This window comes from Halyomorpha halys, unplaced genomic scaffold (genome assembly GCF_000696795.3).
Source record: "Halyomorpha halys isolate HHAL.00 unplaced genomic scaffold, Hhal_1.1 Scaffold109.1, whole genome shotgun sequence".
Classification (NCBI taxonomy): Eukaryota; Metazoa; Arthropoda; class Insecta; order Hemiptera; family Pentatomidae; genus Halyomorpha; species Halyomorpha halys.
The window spans coordinates 1,337,398-1,355,523 of record NW_027107176.1 but is presented as its reverse complement, the minus strand read 5'-3'; the positions used below and the strand labels follow the sequence as shown (position 1 = coordinate 1,355,523).

Below are 18,126 nucleotides of genomic sequence, written 5' to 3'. Positions count from 1 at the left end.
ATATAAGTTCGTGGTCAATACCACCAAATATGAGCTCTCCATTTTGCGAGTAATCAATGGACGAATCCTTTCTGTAAAATCATGGATGTGAATATCTAAATAAATATATACATTTCTTTAGAATAGAAGAATGAAGCCCAGGCTGCATAAAATGCGTAACTCTAAAATATTATTTTATTTTAATTCTTTTTTTTTTCTTTCCATCATTTTCTTGAATTCACTTGCTTTTTTTTCCCATTTTAAATCAATTATTTATTTTGTCAAATCCATAAATGTCATGGTTGTTTTTGTTATTAACTTTACTTTTATTTTTTATTAAGAATTATTATTTTAATCCATTTATTTTATCTTAATTTTGTTTTTATTTATAACATTGTATATAGTTAGGGTTGTCTTTTGTATGGGACTATACACCCCCCATAATCAACTGTTAAAAAAAAATGTACCTCTTAAATTAACCATGTAAGGCCCACCAGATCTGGTATTAAATAAATAAATAAAGAAAAAAAACATGAAATAAAAGTACACTAAGATGTGGCTAAATATGATTTAAAATATGTAAAAATGAACAAAGTAAATTATTTATTTTATTTGTTATTTTTTATATCAATTTTCTCATATTTAGCCATAATTTTTTTAGTTTTATTTCATGTTATCTATTCTCTTACTTTGTTACAATATTTTAATTGTGTGTATCTTTTTTAGCCCTGATGAAGCCCTGAGAAACTTTGGCTCACACTAAATAGTTTAATTACTATTTCTTTTTTTTTTTTTTACCGATCATGTTCCTTTTATGCATTACACACTGTCTATCTACGATCTTCTAATCCAGTTTTAGTTTTATTCATTTTTAGACGTTAAATAAATTATTACATTTAACATAAATTATAACATTTAATTAGATAATTATCATGTTATTATTATTTGAATTAATAAGAACTTGAATTGGAAAACACTCGTTATCAATTTAGAAAAATTATTTTTACATCTTGAATAATTAATGTCATATGTATACCTTCTCAGTAAAAAAGTAAATACTCCTTGAGAAAGACCTTGGTCTACCAAACTCTTGAGCGGTGTTGGACTTTTTCTCTTGGACAAGTCCCCGAAGGAGAGACCAAATACTCCATCTATATTTTTGGAAAAGAGTGGTGACCCCATTATCATATTCACTTCGCAAAACGTTTGGCTCTCTACCTTTATGCTTCCTAGCTGTAATAGCAAGTAGAAATTTAGCCATGAACACTCATAGTTTTAAAGCATATTTTTTTACGAAATTCGTATTGGTTACCTGGACTGTGTCAGACGATAGATAGCCGACCATGTTCCCGAAGAGGTACCAGAAAGAAGTGAAGTCTCCATTGCTGACGTATGAGGTAGAATCCATTGAATCATATTTTCTTTGACCCCCTGAAATATTATTAATGGATTACGAATCAGTAATGAACAAAGTCCGGATTTTTAAACAGTGAAAACCAGCAAAATATGGCATAAAACATAATATCAACCTTTTTGTAATATAAATATGAAGAGCGAAGTGGCATAGGATCAGATATCCAACTGACAAAACGTACACCAAATTGACTAACAAACTAAAATAAAATTGGCAGGATCAGAGGACTGGACATGCGGGGGTACAGCATCATTTCTGTACCAATGCATGTCAGAACCTGTATTCTGTATAAGAGTAAACTCAAGATGCTGTCTCTTTGGCACTTATGTTCCAGGGAGTTGGCAGCAGCGAAGTTAGCCCTCAAAGATGGAGCTCACAGGGAAGTGACATCTCCCCTATGAAGAGGCCATTCCAACGGCGGCCTTGAGGAAGATGGTGGATTTGCTTGCTGAGTATCTTTTAGGGCATGACTTAGAGGTCCTAAACAGAGGCAGCAAGGCTACCTTTGTCCATAGCATGAGGGCGGAAGTCATAGATGTAACCGTAGCCACTCGTCGAGTAGGTCCGATGATTAAGAATTGGCACGTCTCGGATGAAGAATCATGCTCAGATCATCGGTATATTAGATATGGATAAACAATATGTGACATGACCAAGTCGGTGTACAGGTATCCAAAGTTGACTAACTGGGACACCTACTGTACCCAACTCGAGGAAGAGGTCAAGAGTTGTCCGGGAATAATCAGGAACACCTGGCAGCTTGAATGCCTTAACACGTCCCTAACGGACGCGATCATAAGGTCCTACACTGACAATAACAGGATATGTAGGATCCAAACCAACAGGAACACAACCTGGTGGAATGAGGAATTGGCTAGGATGAGAGGACTCACAAGGAGACTCTTTAATACAGCGAAAAGAATAGGCTGTTGGGACACCTACAAGAGTGCACTAACTGACTATAACAGGGCGGTTAGGAAGGCTAAAAGAGGGGCATGGAGGAGATTTTGCTATGGTGTTAATGATGCCCCCTCCACGTTCAGAATTAATAGGATTCTATCCAGGTACTCTGTGAGGGGAGTGTTGGGTGCTGTTGAGGTGGAAAGGGGGTTCACTAACTCTGAGGCGGGAACCCTGGAGGCTCTGGCACGCTCACACTTCCCTGGGTGTGTGCTGATAGAAGAAAAAGACACAACCCCCACTATAGAGAGCTACACTTGTAGTATAGATAAGTGGGTTGAGGCAAATAGGATTGTCAACTCTCGCAAGGTTAAGTGGGCGATTAAATCATTCTCGCCCTTTAAATCAGCTGGCACGGATGGAATCGTTCCTGCCCTATTACAAAAAGGCCTAACGGTCTTGATGCCATATTTCTTAGCGTTGCTCAGGGGGAGTGAGTCACATTCCATGTTGCTGGAGAGTGTCGAAGGTGTGTTATATACCCAAACCAGGGAAAGCATCTTATGACAACCCTAAGGCGTACAGACCGATCTGTTTGACATCCTTCTTAATGAAGACACTTGAAAAGGTTCTGGACAGACATATTAGGGAGACTAGGCTGGTAGAGAGACCACTACACAGCGCTCAATTTGCCTACCAATCAGGGAAATCCTGTGAGGATGCTTTACATCATTTAGTATCCAGGATTGAAAAGAGTTTGGAGGAGATTATGGCTGGTGTCTTCATTGACATTGAAGGCGCCTTTGATCGTACTACTTACAGAACCATGGCGAGAGCCATGAAAATGGAGTGGGTGGGACAACTTTCTTTCAGCTGGATTAATGCGATGTTGGAAGGAAGATTTCTCAAGTCGGAGCTAGGACACACTAAGATGTGGATGAAGCCTGCTGGTGTTTGTCCGCAGGGTGGAGTGCTATCTCCTCTCCTGTGGTGTATGGTGGTAGACACCTTACTTGCCAGATCCAATAAGGCAGGTTTTTACACGCAGGGATATGCTGATGATATCGCTGTGTTCATAGGAGGCTAAGTCCCGGGAACTATCTCAGGACTGCTTCAAACATCGGTAGGTATGAATGGATGGTGCCAGGAATATGGTCTGAGCATCAATCCTCAAAAGGTCAGTCTTTGTTTCTTCACTAACAGACGGAACATTGTAATCAGGTCGCCGTATCTTAACGGTGAACGATTGAGATTCTGTAGTGAAGTCAAACATCTTGGCGTTACTCTGGACAGTAAACTGAAGTGGCAACTCCATGTTGAAAGGACCAGTATGAAGGCACTGAGGTGTCTCTGGGCATGTAAAGGAGCCGTAGGCAAATCCTGGACCAGAACTGACGCAGAAAAATCACAAACATTCGGACAACACCTCTCTAAAACCTTTATTCCACATCCTGATATCCTTAACCAAATTCATCTTGAATGTATTGAAGCTAAATATTTCGCTTCAAACGTCCCTCCCACCTAAAGCATTTAGTCCTTGAGAAATATCCTGTATCATTTGAACATTTAAACCGCAAAGCTCCTTGACACGAACTAATAACATCTCACATCCTAAAACCTGTTCCTCGGAAAGCCATCTTATTCCTCACCTACATATATAACATACTTCGTTCCACAAATTTTCCTGACCCATGGAAATTATCTATAGTTAAAATGATACCCAAACCCAAAAAGCCGCCAGACTATCCATCCTCCTACCGCCCGATCTCTCTATTACCGATCATGGGTAATATGAACCTCGAAAAACTCATTTTGAAACGTCTATATACCTCATCCTGAATTCCAATCATATAATTCCTGATCACCAGTTTGGATTCCGAACATCCCTCTCCACTATCCAGTAATGTCATCGTGTGCTGGACGTGTCTCTTCTTCTTTGGAGCGCGGCATTCTTTTTCGATGTAGGACATGCTTTTCGAGTATGGGACCCGGGAATGCTTTACAAACTCCGCAAATTCGTACCTCCCACATACTTTCTCTTCATCCGTTCCTCATTCACTGATAGATTATCCCAAGTAATCCACAATAGTTCCTATTCATCCCTCTATTCTCAGTCCGCTGGTGTTCCTCCTGGTAGTATTCTCGGTCCGATCTTCTACACCATCTATACAGCTGACAACCCAACCAATACAACACTATCCTCACCACGTATGACACATGTGTGCTCTCAGTTAATAATGACCGTTTAATTGAATCCCAAACTCTCCAATCCCATATCACAGCCTTTACTTTACTTTCGTCGTAAACCTACTGACTGCCCTACAGTATACCTTAACAATGTTGCTCTTACCTCTGTCGAACAGATCCACTGCCTTTGACTACATCTAGACCAATGACTAACCAGGAAGCTTCATACAATACAAACGGTTTACTCTTCCAATTTATAGCAAAAGACTGATCTACATTACTGTAATAAGGCGATTACCAGGTAGGGTTCCACTAAACCTTCGAATTCCTCTTGTATCTCAATGCTCCTTACATTGTCACAAATAAAATCATACAAAAAGAGTAAAGTTTTCTTTCACAACTAGAGTTCGTGGATTTGTGGTGGCTTTAACATCTCATATCAATACTTAGCCTTGACGAAATCCTACAACGTGGGACGAAACGTTGGTGTATAATAATTAGTTTTTGAACTATTTTGAGCAATCTTTCTTAAGCAACTACTGGATCATCTTCCTAATAATAACATACGATTAACTAATAATCTTTTAATTTAGATATTATATAGTAGTATTCTTACCGCAGAATGTACAACCCAATGAATTCTTTGAAAAAACCCATAAATCAGAAGCCATGGTGTCAAAAAGCACATTGAATTCCTGAGACGGGCTACCAATGCTGATTTCTCCATAATGCTGAAACTAGATAAATAAAAACATTAAAGAAAAACGCAAAAAATAATAATAATACAGTATAAATAAATAAATAATAGCAACGAACAATTAACCAAGCTTGTTCTACTTATTCGGAAATCTTTTATTTTTTGTTTGTTTTTTTGGAGTTTCATTATTATTAAATATTAACTTCAATTTTCAAATGTAATTGTAAAGATATTCAAACATTTCAGGGCATAGAGACACGTCTCAGATACTTTTTTTTTAATAATGTATTTATTGTTATTTACAAATGTATACAAATATATACTAGTAAATTTACTGTAGGTGACATAGTGATAAAAACATGTGGAGAAACTACCCACTGATAGAACTCCAATAACATTTCTAGAGAAGATCTCGAGGCCATCTTCTTTTCAGACGCCTGGGAGGATTATTAGGTAATGAAGGAGAAGCCAGGTTAGAAACAAGTGGATTCGGGTGGTAGAGAAGTTTATCACGGAAGGAATGGTATCTGGTTCTGGCCAAATCGGCGACATATGGAACATTGAGGTCCTGATGGATGATTTGATTTGTGACAAAGTAAGGAGCATTAAGGATTTTGGACTGTAAGGATTGAAATCGAGAGGAATTGGATGGTTTAGTGGAGCCCCAAAGCTCAACTTCTCAGATACTTTCTTTAGAAGTACTCACTTCACTACAGGATATTTGACTACAAGCTGTAGTCAAATATCCTATAGTCATTAAATCGTATTTCGGTGCAAGAGAAGCCCTCCAAGTCTACTAGAGGCATAAAGTATGCTTCGTCAGTTACATGGTGTACTGAACCAGCCTTCTTGGGCCACTGCTTTCCAGTTTGCTGCATGCAGCTCTTTCTGTCTATCCATTAGATTTTTGGCCTCCCATGTGGTCTCTTACCAACTACACAGGCATTCATTGTTATAGTAAGGCGTCCTGATGAATTGCTTCGAGCCACATGTTACCCTCCTTGCCTTCATATCATGAGACATTGACTGACAAGTCCCTGCTAGCAGTTCACTGTTAGTTCTTCTCCATGTGTTAAGGCTCTGATACTAGATCGCTCCTGTAATTGTACGGAGGATTTTCCTTTTATATATCTAGATTCTGCTTCCTGTTACCTGCTTAAGACTAGTTATCTCAGCCGTATATCAGAGTTGGCTTTATGATGGCATTGTACATCCTTAGTTTCAGATTTATAGAGACTTTTCGGGACTGCTGTATTCTTGGCAGAGAGAAGAAGTTCGCACTTGTTATATGCTGGTCTAGTGTTGTGGAACCGAAGTGTTTCAAACTGTTTACTTTCGGAAACGATTTGCTGTCCACGAAGTTAATGCCATCAGGGTGGATGTTTCGACTTACAATCATATAGTTTGTATTATCTTCATTCACTTGCAAGCCCATTTCCTCTGGTTCTGTTATTAGATTCTTTGTGATTCTTTCTATGTGATTTTGGTTCCTTCCTAGGACCATAATGTCAGAGTATGCTTCATTCCTACTTGTACCCCACCATTTTCGCGTGATGTTCTTCTAATCACTTATTCAATATTGTCATATATTACATATTAATCCAAAGTGGTGTATCAGATTCGTCATTTGCATACCCTATTTAGTTTCGAGATGGTACCCGTTTCGAGTTTTTCTACGCTCAAACCGATTATTGTGATCATAAAGACAGGTACTTAGGTTAATTTTAAATTATTAAAAACTACAATTTTTTTCTTCAAAAAATCTATGATCGAAATAAATCGTAATTTTGAAATGACAAATACACAGTTTACATGTATATACATTCACAAATACAAATATATACGTATGTATTGACTTACAAATACTAAGTTGCTAATTGGCCGAGCTTCATAATTAACTAGCGCTGAAGTATGAAAGGTATGAAACAATTGTTGAATGTTATCGAAATATTCGGTGGATGGGTTAACTGCTTCGTCTACTCTCATTAGTGGTATTCTGAAAATAAATAAAAAGTAATATATACATAAATTAACTACTAAAGCAGATTTTATTTTATATTATGAAATTAACTATCTGACAAATTGCGTGATATTTGAAAATCGATAAGAAATATAAACAGGAGAGATAAGGTGTGAGCACTGATCACAATAAGTACACTTCAAGTATTGGTTTAGCCTATTACTGACTAAAAGCTTTACAATATAAAAAAAAATTATGGATGATTTTCAAAAACGACCGTTCTATTTTAGAAGTGATAGAGAACTAATTCTTTAAACCTATTAGTGGTTAGGATCCCTTCATACGATTTCAGAGGCTCTGAAACTGAAAATAATAATCGATTTTATGATCGCGCTCACCATCTATACAGCTGACATACCAACAACTCCTAACACTATCCTTACCACGTATGCTGATGACACATGTGTGCTCACAGTTTGTAATAACCCTTTGATTGCATCCCAAACTCTCCAAGCCCATATCACAATCCTCGAAGAATGGTGTCGAAATTGGAGGATAAAAATAAATCCCAACAAATCACTCGTAAACCTGCCGACTGCCCTACAGTATACTTTAATAATGTGGCTCTTACCCCTGTAGAACAGATTCGTTTTCTTGGACTACATCTTGACAAACGACTAACCTGGAATCCTCACACAAGACTGAAAAGACAGGAAACTGCACGCAGATTCCGACTATTACAGCACTTACTAGACAAACGGTCTAAACTTCCAACTCATTACAAAAGACTGATCTACATAACAATAATAAGGCCCATCTGGACATACGGAGTTGAGCTTTGGGGCTCCACTAAACCTTCGAATTCCTCTCGTATCCAATCTTTACAATCCAAAATCCTTCGTAAAATCCTCAATGCTCCTTATTTTGTTACTAATAAAACCATCCATAAGGACCTAAATGTTCCTTATGTAACCGATCTAGCCCGAATCCGATATTATTCCTTCCATAATAAATTCCCTAACCACCCAAACCCACTCGTTTCTAACCTTGCTTCCTCTTCCATTCCTGGCAATCCTCCGAGGCGCCTGAAAAGAAGATGGCCTCGTGACCTTATATTGTAAACTGTTTTTAGAGTTCTACTACTGGGTAGTTTCTCTACATCCTGTATCATATCATTATGTCATTATGATCAAATTTACTGGTTGTATTTTTTTATACAGTTGTAAATATCAATAAATAAATAAAATAAAAAAATGATCGCGCTACTGCGTATCGATTTATTTAACTTTTCGGATTTCCAACATATTTGAGTCCCTACATATGTTTTCGGAGGTTCTGAAAATGAAATTAAAATAGATTTTGTGATCTCGCGCTTGCTTATCGATTTATTTTTACTATTCAGATTACCAACATATTAGGGTATCTTTATTAGTTTTCGGAGGTCCTGAAAATGAAAATAAATTCGATTTTGTGATCTCGGGCTTGCGTATCGATTTATTATAACTTTTCGGATTTCTAACAATTGTGTTTATCTTTTTGTTTGTTTTGATGTGTAGAAGGTCCCTTTATAATATGTTTTCGGATGTGCTGACACTAAAAATCAAATCCATTTCATGATCTCGGATTTGCGTAAATAAAATTAAAAAATATATAATGTGAAACCGTGGTTTTAAAATATCCTCGCAACCCCTTTCCCCATTATCCCGGATAATCGAGGTTCTTCTTTATTCTTTATATTACGGATCTTTAATTGTATTAAGATACGTTAATAAACACACTGACCTTATTATTTGCGATATGGCCGTAGCATGAACTAACCACGAAAACACTACAATGTTTATAAACATTTTAAATAAAAAAAAAAAAAAAAATTGAAAACTAGATGTTGATATTTGTTTATGTTTAAGGAAAACGATCAGAACGTCCCGGACGTGCTGGACGTACTGATAATGTTTATTGCATTATTCTTCATAAGGATTAATAGACACTTAAAGATAACGTATTTTCTTCGTAATTTTATGTCATCGCTCTTTAGATTGGTTTTCCCAATGACTATAATATTATTCGGTATTAATTCCAGGTAACATTTTTTTTTTAATAATTTATTTATTGTTATTTACAACTGTATACATATATACATATCAAGTAAATTTGCTGTAAGTGCAAGTAATATCACTACATTATGACATGATACAAACATGTGGAGAAAATACCCATTAATAGAACTCCAAAAAAATTTCTAAAGGAGAAGATCTCGAGCCCATCTTCTTTTCAGACGCCTAGGAGAGTTATTACGTAGTGAAGGAAAAGCCAGGCCAGAAACGAGTTTGGTTGGGTGGCCGGGAAGTTTATTATGGAAGGATTGGTATCTGGTTCTGGCCATATCGGCCACATACGGGACATTGAGGTCCTGATGGATAATTTGATTTGTGACAAAGTTAGGAGCATTAAGGATTTTACGAAGGATTTTGGACTGTAAGAATTGGATTCGAGAGGACTTAGATGGTTTAGTGGAGCCCCATAGCACAACTCCGTATGTCCAGATCGGCCTTATAACAGTCATGTAGATCAGTCTTTTGTAATGGTAGTAGTAAATGTTGTAATAGTCAAAATCGACGAGCAATTTCCTGTCTTTTCAGTCTTGTATGAGGATTCCATGTCAGTTGTTTGTCCAGATTTAGTCTTAAGTAACGGATCTATTCAACAGGAATAAGTGGGGTATTATTAAAAGATACTGTGGGGCAAGACGAAGGTTTACGACGAAGGGCAAATGTGATTTGGTGGGGTTTGTTGGAATTTATTTTAATCATCCAGTTTTGGCACCATTCTTGAAGGGTGGTGATGTGGGATTGGAGGGATTGGGGTACAACCAGGTAACATTAAAATATATATACCACAGCCTCATGAAAAAATATTTGCGTTCATAACGTCTATAATTATAAACTCATAGTACAAGAGCCGATCGGAAAAAAAGTCAGTCATTTCACTCCAATTTTTTATTACTTTAGTCAAAACAATGTATAATTACTTGTCGAAATAGATGAGTCTGCCTGGTATAGTTAGGGGAATGAAAAGTGGCGGCTGTTTCAAAAATGATTCCATATTGTTGCATAGGAAAACAAAATAGAATATTAATTAAAGTAAAGTGAATCAACTAAAATATGACTCATAATAGAACTGATTACGTTCAATACAGTTTTTAGGCATCATTTCATAAAAAATATACTGAAAAATGAGTAGTTAGTAAATTAATTTTGGGAAATCTATATCTCAAGAACCATAAGATATACACATGTCTATTAATACGCATATTAAAGCTAGTTAATGTGATATAAATTAGTTTATCTTTGTAGGAATTGATGTTTTCATGTTATTTGCTAGAATAAGTAAATAAAATGATGGTTTCTAGTTGTTTGGACAAAACCTTTGGTTAATTATATCTCAGAAACCACTTCTTTTTTTTTTAATAATTTATTTATTGTTATTTACAACTGTATAAAAATATATAAAACAAGTAAATTTGCTGTAGGTGACATAGTGACATGATACGAACATGTGGAGAAGCTACCCATTGATAGAACTCCAATAACATTTCTAGAGGAGAAGATCTCGAGGCCATCTTCTTTTCAGATACCTAGGAGGAGTATTAGGTAATGAAGAAAAAGCCAGGTGAGAAACAAGTGAATTTGGGTGGTTGGGAAGTTTATCATTGGTATCTGGTTTTGGCCAAATCGGCAACATAGGGGACATTGAGGTCCTGATGGATGACTTGATTTGTGACAAAATAAGGAGTATTAACGATTTAACGAAGGATTTTGAACTGTAAGGATTGGATTCGGGAGGAATTTGATGGTTTAAACCCACTTTTAAAAATATTTTTCTCTAAAGTACTTTTAATTTTTCTAATTTGAAATAAATAATTATTTTTTTATTTCAACAGCAATAAAATTGAAGCCAATTTGGCTTCATATTTTATCCTGTTTATGATTTAGTAATTAATTCTTATGAAATAAGTAGTTAATTAATGAGCGAAGTAATTTATATTCAGTTTAGAATTTATAATATTAAATAAATCATTCCTGAAATGCATATTGAGTTTGATTGCTAAAGCCCATTACTTCACGGTATTCCAGAAACTATGGCTAACTGATATTGAGTCTTGATATTAACTTAAGATAATACCATATTGATACTATATCGTGTTGGTTACAAAGCGTTTAAAGAGGGTAATGATTGTAACTACACAAACGATACATGTGTAGTCTTCTTGAATAGCTAGTTAACTAAAATAAACACAAAAAAAAAAGGTAGAAAGAAAATGTACGTAACAAAGCATAAGAGTACACGTAATTAAAATTAATTTATCTAAGGTCGGAATTGCTAATAAAATAAATCTAAAAACACTTACAAATCTGAACAACTGAAGACATTGTTCAAACAACCACTGAACTAAAAAACCTTAAATCATTTCTGAACAGCTAGTTATAGTAGAAAATTCTCCTCGAGAATATAAAAAAAAAATAAAAATTATAAAAAATAAAATATACGTAACACAGCAGAAGAGTGCACCTAATTAAAATTAATTCCAATATGATCTGCATTTCAAATGAAATAAATCTCAAATGAGTCATAAACAAACAGTTACTGACCAATAGTAATCAAAGTAAGTAGTAAAAATAAGTAAGTAACAGAAAAATTGGAAAAGGTTCCGAGTATATTTTGGTAGATATGATAATAGTTCGACTAGGCAATAAAGATCAAAAAGGATTAGAGATCGTGTCCAAGCCTACTTGAGTACTACCGATTTCTTAAAATATTTAAAAAAGAAGCGAATTATAAACTATATTCGTTAAAGTTTTACAATCCAATGTTTAATTATTATTGGAGAAGTTTATGGGGGGGGGGGTGCGGTCAGCAAAGAACAACATAAATAAACAAAACCATATTTATTTATTTTATGCCGACGTTTCGACCTGAGTTTCAAGTCTTCATCAGAGGTTGTGGCGTTAAACTTTAATTATTATTGATTAATTATGAAAAATTTTCAAATAAGATATTATATACTAATAAATAAGAACTATACAAAGTTTAAACGTTGAAAAAAGGTACTCAAAAAAAGACACTATTCTGTAGAGTTTTAACATAATTATCCTGTATTGTCTATATATGTGTGTATGTGTATTATTCTTACAAAAATTGGAAGAACAATGGATTAAAATAAAAAAAATCAATCTGTATTCTGGGACACTTGGTTCCTTAAGAATAACAATTATGAAGCTTTTGTCTGGCTACAGTAAATTACACTACAAGTTCACGGAAATTTGACATTTAAGGAGATGGATATATAGTTGATGTTTGAATGGGGTTAAGGAGGAAGCTTTACGAATGGATATACGTAGGTAAGGAATTCCAAAACGAGGTAGCTGGTATTGCTGGATCCTGAGAGGCGCCCTCCATTGATTTTGCCAAAAGCGGTTTCAGTGGCATGCTTCAGGTTGGCTACTGGACATGACTATTTGCGGCACCACCTGAAGAGAATAGGAGTGGCTGAATCTTCGGATTGCGTCCTGTGTGGACTACAGACGGGAGTTACATCGGCGGAGGTAAACTATACTGGGCTGTGCGAGAAACAAAATGGCAGAAATGCCTGCTTTGGAGTAGTAGTAAAAAAAAAAAAAAAAAAAGGTAGCTCGGACAGCAAAAAATTTTTCATAGGAGGCAGTTCTGTAGGTAGGGATTTAGAGATCAATAGTAAATTTGGATCTTGTGTTTAATAGGTAAATGGATAAACGTAGGGTAAGGAGGTGAATGATGTACGAAGGTTTTTTGGTTATTAATAATAATAATAATCTTTATTTATTCTGGGATTGATCCCTTTAGCCTTACAGTAAAGATGAAATTAAATAACGTCATAAAATGAAATAAAACAATGAATTTGAAAAGATACAAATAAACGACAATAATTAACAGAATATATAAAATAATGATAGAACAAATAAAACACACATCATTTCATAAAACATAAGATGACTTCTGATAATAAATAAAAAAAACAAAAAAACATGAACGATTATTGTGGGAATGCACTGAGGATTTAAATTGAAGGATATGAGAGATGTGCGATGGACGGCGGGATTGGATAACTTGGTAGAGGAAGGGAGCTTAGGGTTTGATATATAAATATGCCAAGGTGGTATTGTCTCCGGACTCTGGGATAGAGCCAGCTTTGCTCGGGATAGTAATGTGATATGGGAACGCCTAGGAATACCAAAAACAATATTCAAATTTGGTAATGATAGCGATATTAGCATTAGATAGTTTAGGAGTCTTTTTTTTTTGTAAGGGGATAGTTGACAGTATGAGGTATATTTAAGAAGATAAAATGAAAACAAGATAAAAACATTGTAAGAAGTGAAAAGGAAAATTATAATGCGTTTATAAAGTAAGAAATTATACAAAAAAAAAAAAGACTGGTTATTATAGTTTTAATAACTATACAGGAAATTTTAAAACAGACACAAGAAATGTATGCAGAGATTTTAAACAAAATTAATTTATGAAAAATAAGGGTAAAAATCTATGTTAATAATTGTAATTAACTTTTATATGAATTTTAATAATAAAAGAAATCGGAATTTTAACCAACACATAATTGAAATAAATAACTTATATGCCAGACCTGAGTATAGAGTTAATTTTGACTGAAATTGGGACCTGGGCAGAATTGCCTGTGAAAACATTTTAAATTATTGATTTGAGTGTAGTCAAAAAATTGCAACAGGCCATTATAGAATGGCAAGAGGAACTCACCCGCAAAAAATAAGAGTATTAACAGCAAGAGCAAGGCTTTGACTGTTTCCACAGATGAAGTAGACGTATTTCAGTGTTTTCAGTGCATTTTTTTAACGAAATGTTGCAATTTAAAAACCTGTATCTCACGAACTTAAATATGTCTATTAGGGCTAATATTTTAGAAAATTTACTCACCTTCAAATGACGTTCTGTTAGGTTTTCTAGTGATGTTAGTAGTTTTAAGATACAAAAATCCGAATAAAATTTTTATTCCCCTCATCAATTTCGATTACTAATTATTGATAGTTTTTACTAAAGTAATAAATTTTTTTTATTTTTACGGTTTTCGTACTAACATTAGCTGCAAATCTATCACACATGGCTGCATTTATTTTCTTTATTTTTTCTTTATTATTTATTTTCTTTTTATTATAAGTTTTCTATTAATCTATATTTTTATTTCCTTAACTTAAGCTGTCTCTTTTTATTTTTATTTATTTTTTTAATTTCTTAGTTTATTTCTTTATGTGTTCTAATTGTTCTTGTCACTTCTTACCATCTTGTTTTCATTTAGCACTGACGAAGCTCAAAAATGTTGGACGAATGTTTGGTTAACATTAAGTAGTATTCTTGTACCTTTATTGACCGCCACCAGGACTATCTTCTTACATATTAAGGATTTTTTGTTTTTATAAGGATAGATCACTTTTTATTACAGTTTGTCAACTTAATCAGAATTAAAGATCGTTAAAGGATGTTTTTCATGGGAAGTAGGAAGCTAACAGCTTTCAGGAAACTTCTGAAAGGGGACTAGTACTGAAGTGAACCATGCACAGTTGACAACTCCCTTCCTAACAGGTTTGGAGGGACTTGTATTACTTGTAGGGCAGTTGGTCGAGGAAGGGAACATTCTATCCTGGCTCTTACATACGGAGAATCTGGTCCAACTTTTATAGAACTTTAGGAAGGACTTCTACAAGTCTAGAGGCTGTGGGCATGTTGCAAAACTTATCTTGGCAATATTTCGATATTCCGGTTATTTTCACATTGAAATACAAATTATATTGGCATTTGCTGTACAAATCGTTGCATTACTCTGTCCTGTTATTAATAAAATCCGAATATTATTAAATTAAATTTTAATAACACACTCTCTCTTCATTTTTTTACGAAGAAAAATTAAAGAAATATTCTTTTACTTATTTCAAACAATATAAATTTCTACCACTACTATAAACAGTCAAGATTCATGTACTTTATAAGGAACTTCTGAAACTAGATCAATGGTTGTGCATGGAGTTATTATTACCAATTTATCCGGGAGAGGTGGAGACTTAAGCATTTTGCTCATTTTGGGAAATAAACGTCTATATATTTCTAGTGGGGGTGACGGTAGAAGCGTGGTAACGGGCCTGTCTGCTAACACATAGGTTGTGAGTTCGAGTCCCTAGCCCTATCCGGGATTGTTTCAAGCGTATAATTAGACAATACTCACTCACAACCTCCCACTGGGCATTTGTGAGGTTCGTCAGACAATGGGTGGCAATAAAATAGGCGTGGGAGTGACTAACCCAAATTATGAAAACCACGTCATGAAATGCACGATGTATTTCTTAAGTACATCGAGCGAGGCCATCTGTTATGTTTATATTTTTATCTACCTTTCGTTAACCTTTTGCTGTTGTTATTGCCGCTTGTTTATGTTATTCAGTCATTTAACTCCCCACCTATACTTAATTTAGTTTTGCTTTGTCCTCCTCGCAACAGTAAGAATGAACGTTTATCACAAGTACATTCATAATGTGACATATTTTTTTTCTCATTTGAGAATTTTGCTTATTTGGACACCTCCTGCGTTTCTTATTTTGAACCATGAATGAAGGCAAGAAGGTCTTAGTTCTTTTACAAAATTTGAATACTTCAGCTAGCAATTTAATAATGGAAAAGCTGCAATTTACAATTTCAATTTCAAATTGTATTGAAAAAAATCAAAGAGATTTTTTTTTATCATCACATCCAATTATATAAAAATATTTAGAACAATTCGTCAACCATGGGATAAATGTTCACAGGACACCTAAAAAGTAGACTACCCCTGCTGGGTTAAGAGTGCCCACTTCATGAGGCTGGCTTACGACTACAGTAAAATAGAATATAATTATCATTTATAACCGGATTCAAACCCAGGTTCTTGGAGTTGATAGCAAAAAACGATACTACTGATATAAAATACGCTTCCCTTTTTTGAACCTATTATCAAGTGTAATTATTTTTACTTTTTTTCTGGTAATATCCTAATTATTTTTTTACTTACGTATATTAGAAGAGTAGCCATCGGTCTTCGGCGCCGTATTCATCGGTATTTAACGATTTCAAAAAAAATTATTACGGCACTCTCCTTAGAGGACTTAAGCTCTCTCTCTCTCCTTCCCCTAATATTTTTTTCGATTTCTATCTCTTAATTATATTATCATTTATTTCTTATCTTTCTTCTTTAATTATTATCTGTTCTTCTTTTTTTAATCATCACGCGGAGGCCCCTCACCTCCAAATTGTAAGTAGAGTTCCCATAGAACGGATACATAAATCTCAAATAAGGTTACCTTCAAGTATCAACGGTGGAAGAAGGTTGTACTCAATCCAATATGTTTCATGTATGTATGTAGGTTTACAATATTTCATTTACATATTACATTTTATTAATCTATGTTATTTTTTCTGTTTTTCGAGGGACCGGCAAAAAAAAAATTACGGCAGATATATGCTAAAATTTATATATTTGTCATTAAAATTATTCGTAAATAGTCGTTGCTTTGTTTAATTTAAATATTCCTCGGAGTAAGAGTTGGGTGAAATAACCTAAATTAATTGTAATGTAAAAATTTCGCTGGTGTAAGTACTTGGAGTGGTCTGTATTTGATGAATTTTAAAATAAATGATGAATGATTGTAGGAAGATAGTCCGAGTGGCGGTCAATAAAGATGTCAAAATAGTAAAAGGAAAATATTGTTAACTGGTTCTCATTTGGTAACAGAACAGCATTCTTATCACCCCTGACGAAGTCTTGCAAAGTGGGGCGAAACGTTGGTTAACAATAAATAGTTTTCTTTTACTATTTTGGTACCTTTATTGACTGTCAACTATCTTCTTCCAGAATGAAGGATGGTTATATAGGGAGCTAAGCTTCTATTCCTAATTTAATTTACTCATTGTTATATCGGGTTTCGTCAAAAGGCTGTACAATAGAGTTAGTTGAATTAATTTTGATTTTGGTTTACATGATGTTACATAAAATAATAGATGTTGTTGGTCACTTGATGGTTGAACTGTGATATTTGCTTTATCCTGTTCTTTTATGATTTTCTCTTGGCTCTTTCATCCTGCCTTCCGTCCTGAGTGGAGTGTAGTTTATTTACTCATGGTGCATTGTGGATCTCAGCCAAATTATGATGTGGCTCTTGAGATGGTTTTCACTCTTCTGTTGTAGGGGCCAAGATGGGTACCCAAGCCTATTGCCTCATATATCTAACACTAGATAGCATCTAAAATTTCTCATATAGAATCTTGTATTTCTATTCAAATGTGAGAGGGGGGGGACACTTTCCTCAAACAACTTTTATAATTTTTTTTTTTACACGTATCTATACAATGTAATGCATGTATTGCGATCGTGAATAATTTCAAATTCAAGATTTCGATCGAAAGTAGACTGAATTTAAATTTAGAAATATTTTGCACATTTTTTTTTTTACTTTTGCTTACTTGATATAAAATAAACAGTTCTTATTACTAGCAATAAACAACAAACAGTAGATAAATACAATGTATAAAGATTTTTATGAATAAATAAAGGAGAAAAAAGATGAGACATCCAATTTCAAAACGAAGACGAGACAAAGCCATATTTTCTGATTGCATTACAACTCTGTTATTTTTGGTGTTAAATGTGACATTTTTGTCAGGGAAAAAAACTATATTCGTTATTCACATCCATATAAACCCTAAAATAGGAATTTTTATAGGGAGGGGAAAAAATAAATTATTCATTATAATTTATAATTTTTATTTATTTTTAATATTTATTTATTGCTATTTACAACTGTACATTATAATATATTTAGTAAATATGATCTAAGTTAAATTAGAGTGTTACAGGCGTGTAGAGAAACTACCCATTGGTAGCACTCTAATGACATT

At 34.4% G+C, this 18,126-nt stretch overlaps 1 protein-coding gene across 1 annotated transcript in view; it reads right to left on the bottom strand.

Annotated features, from left to right (window-relative positions):
* The window catches only part of LOC106677813 (lysosomal aspartic protease), a gene marked incomplete in the record, with an annotated part of 107,070 nt that overhangs the window by 14,458 nt on the left and 74,486 nt on the right, over window positions 1-18,126 (bottom strand). The window contains 5 exon segments of the mRNA XM_067045483.1: window positions 1-71; window positions 1,016-1,212; window positions 1,292-1,410; window positions 5,097-5,217; window positions 7,038-7,173. Of these exon segments, the coding sequence (XP_066901584.1) occupies window positions 1-71; window positions 1,016-1,212; window positions 1,292-1,410; window positions 5,097-5,217; window positions 7,038-7,173 (644 nt within the window).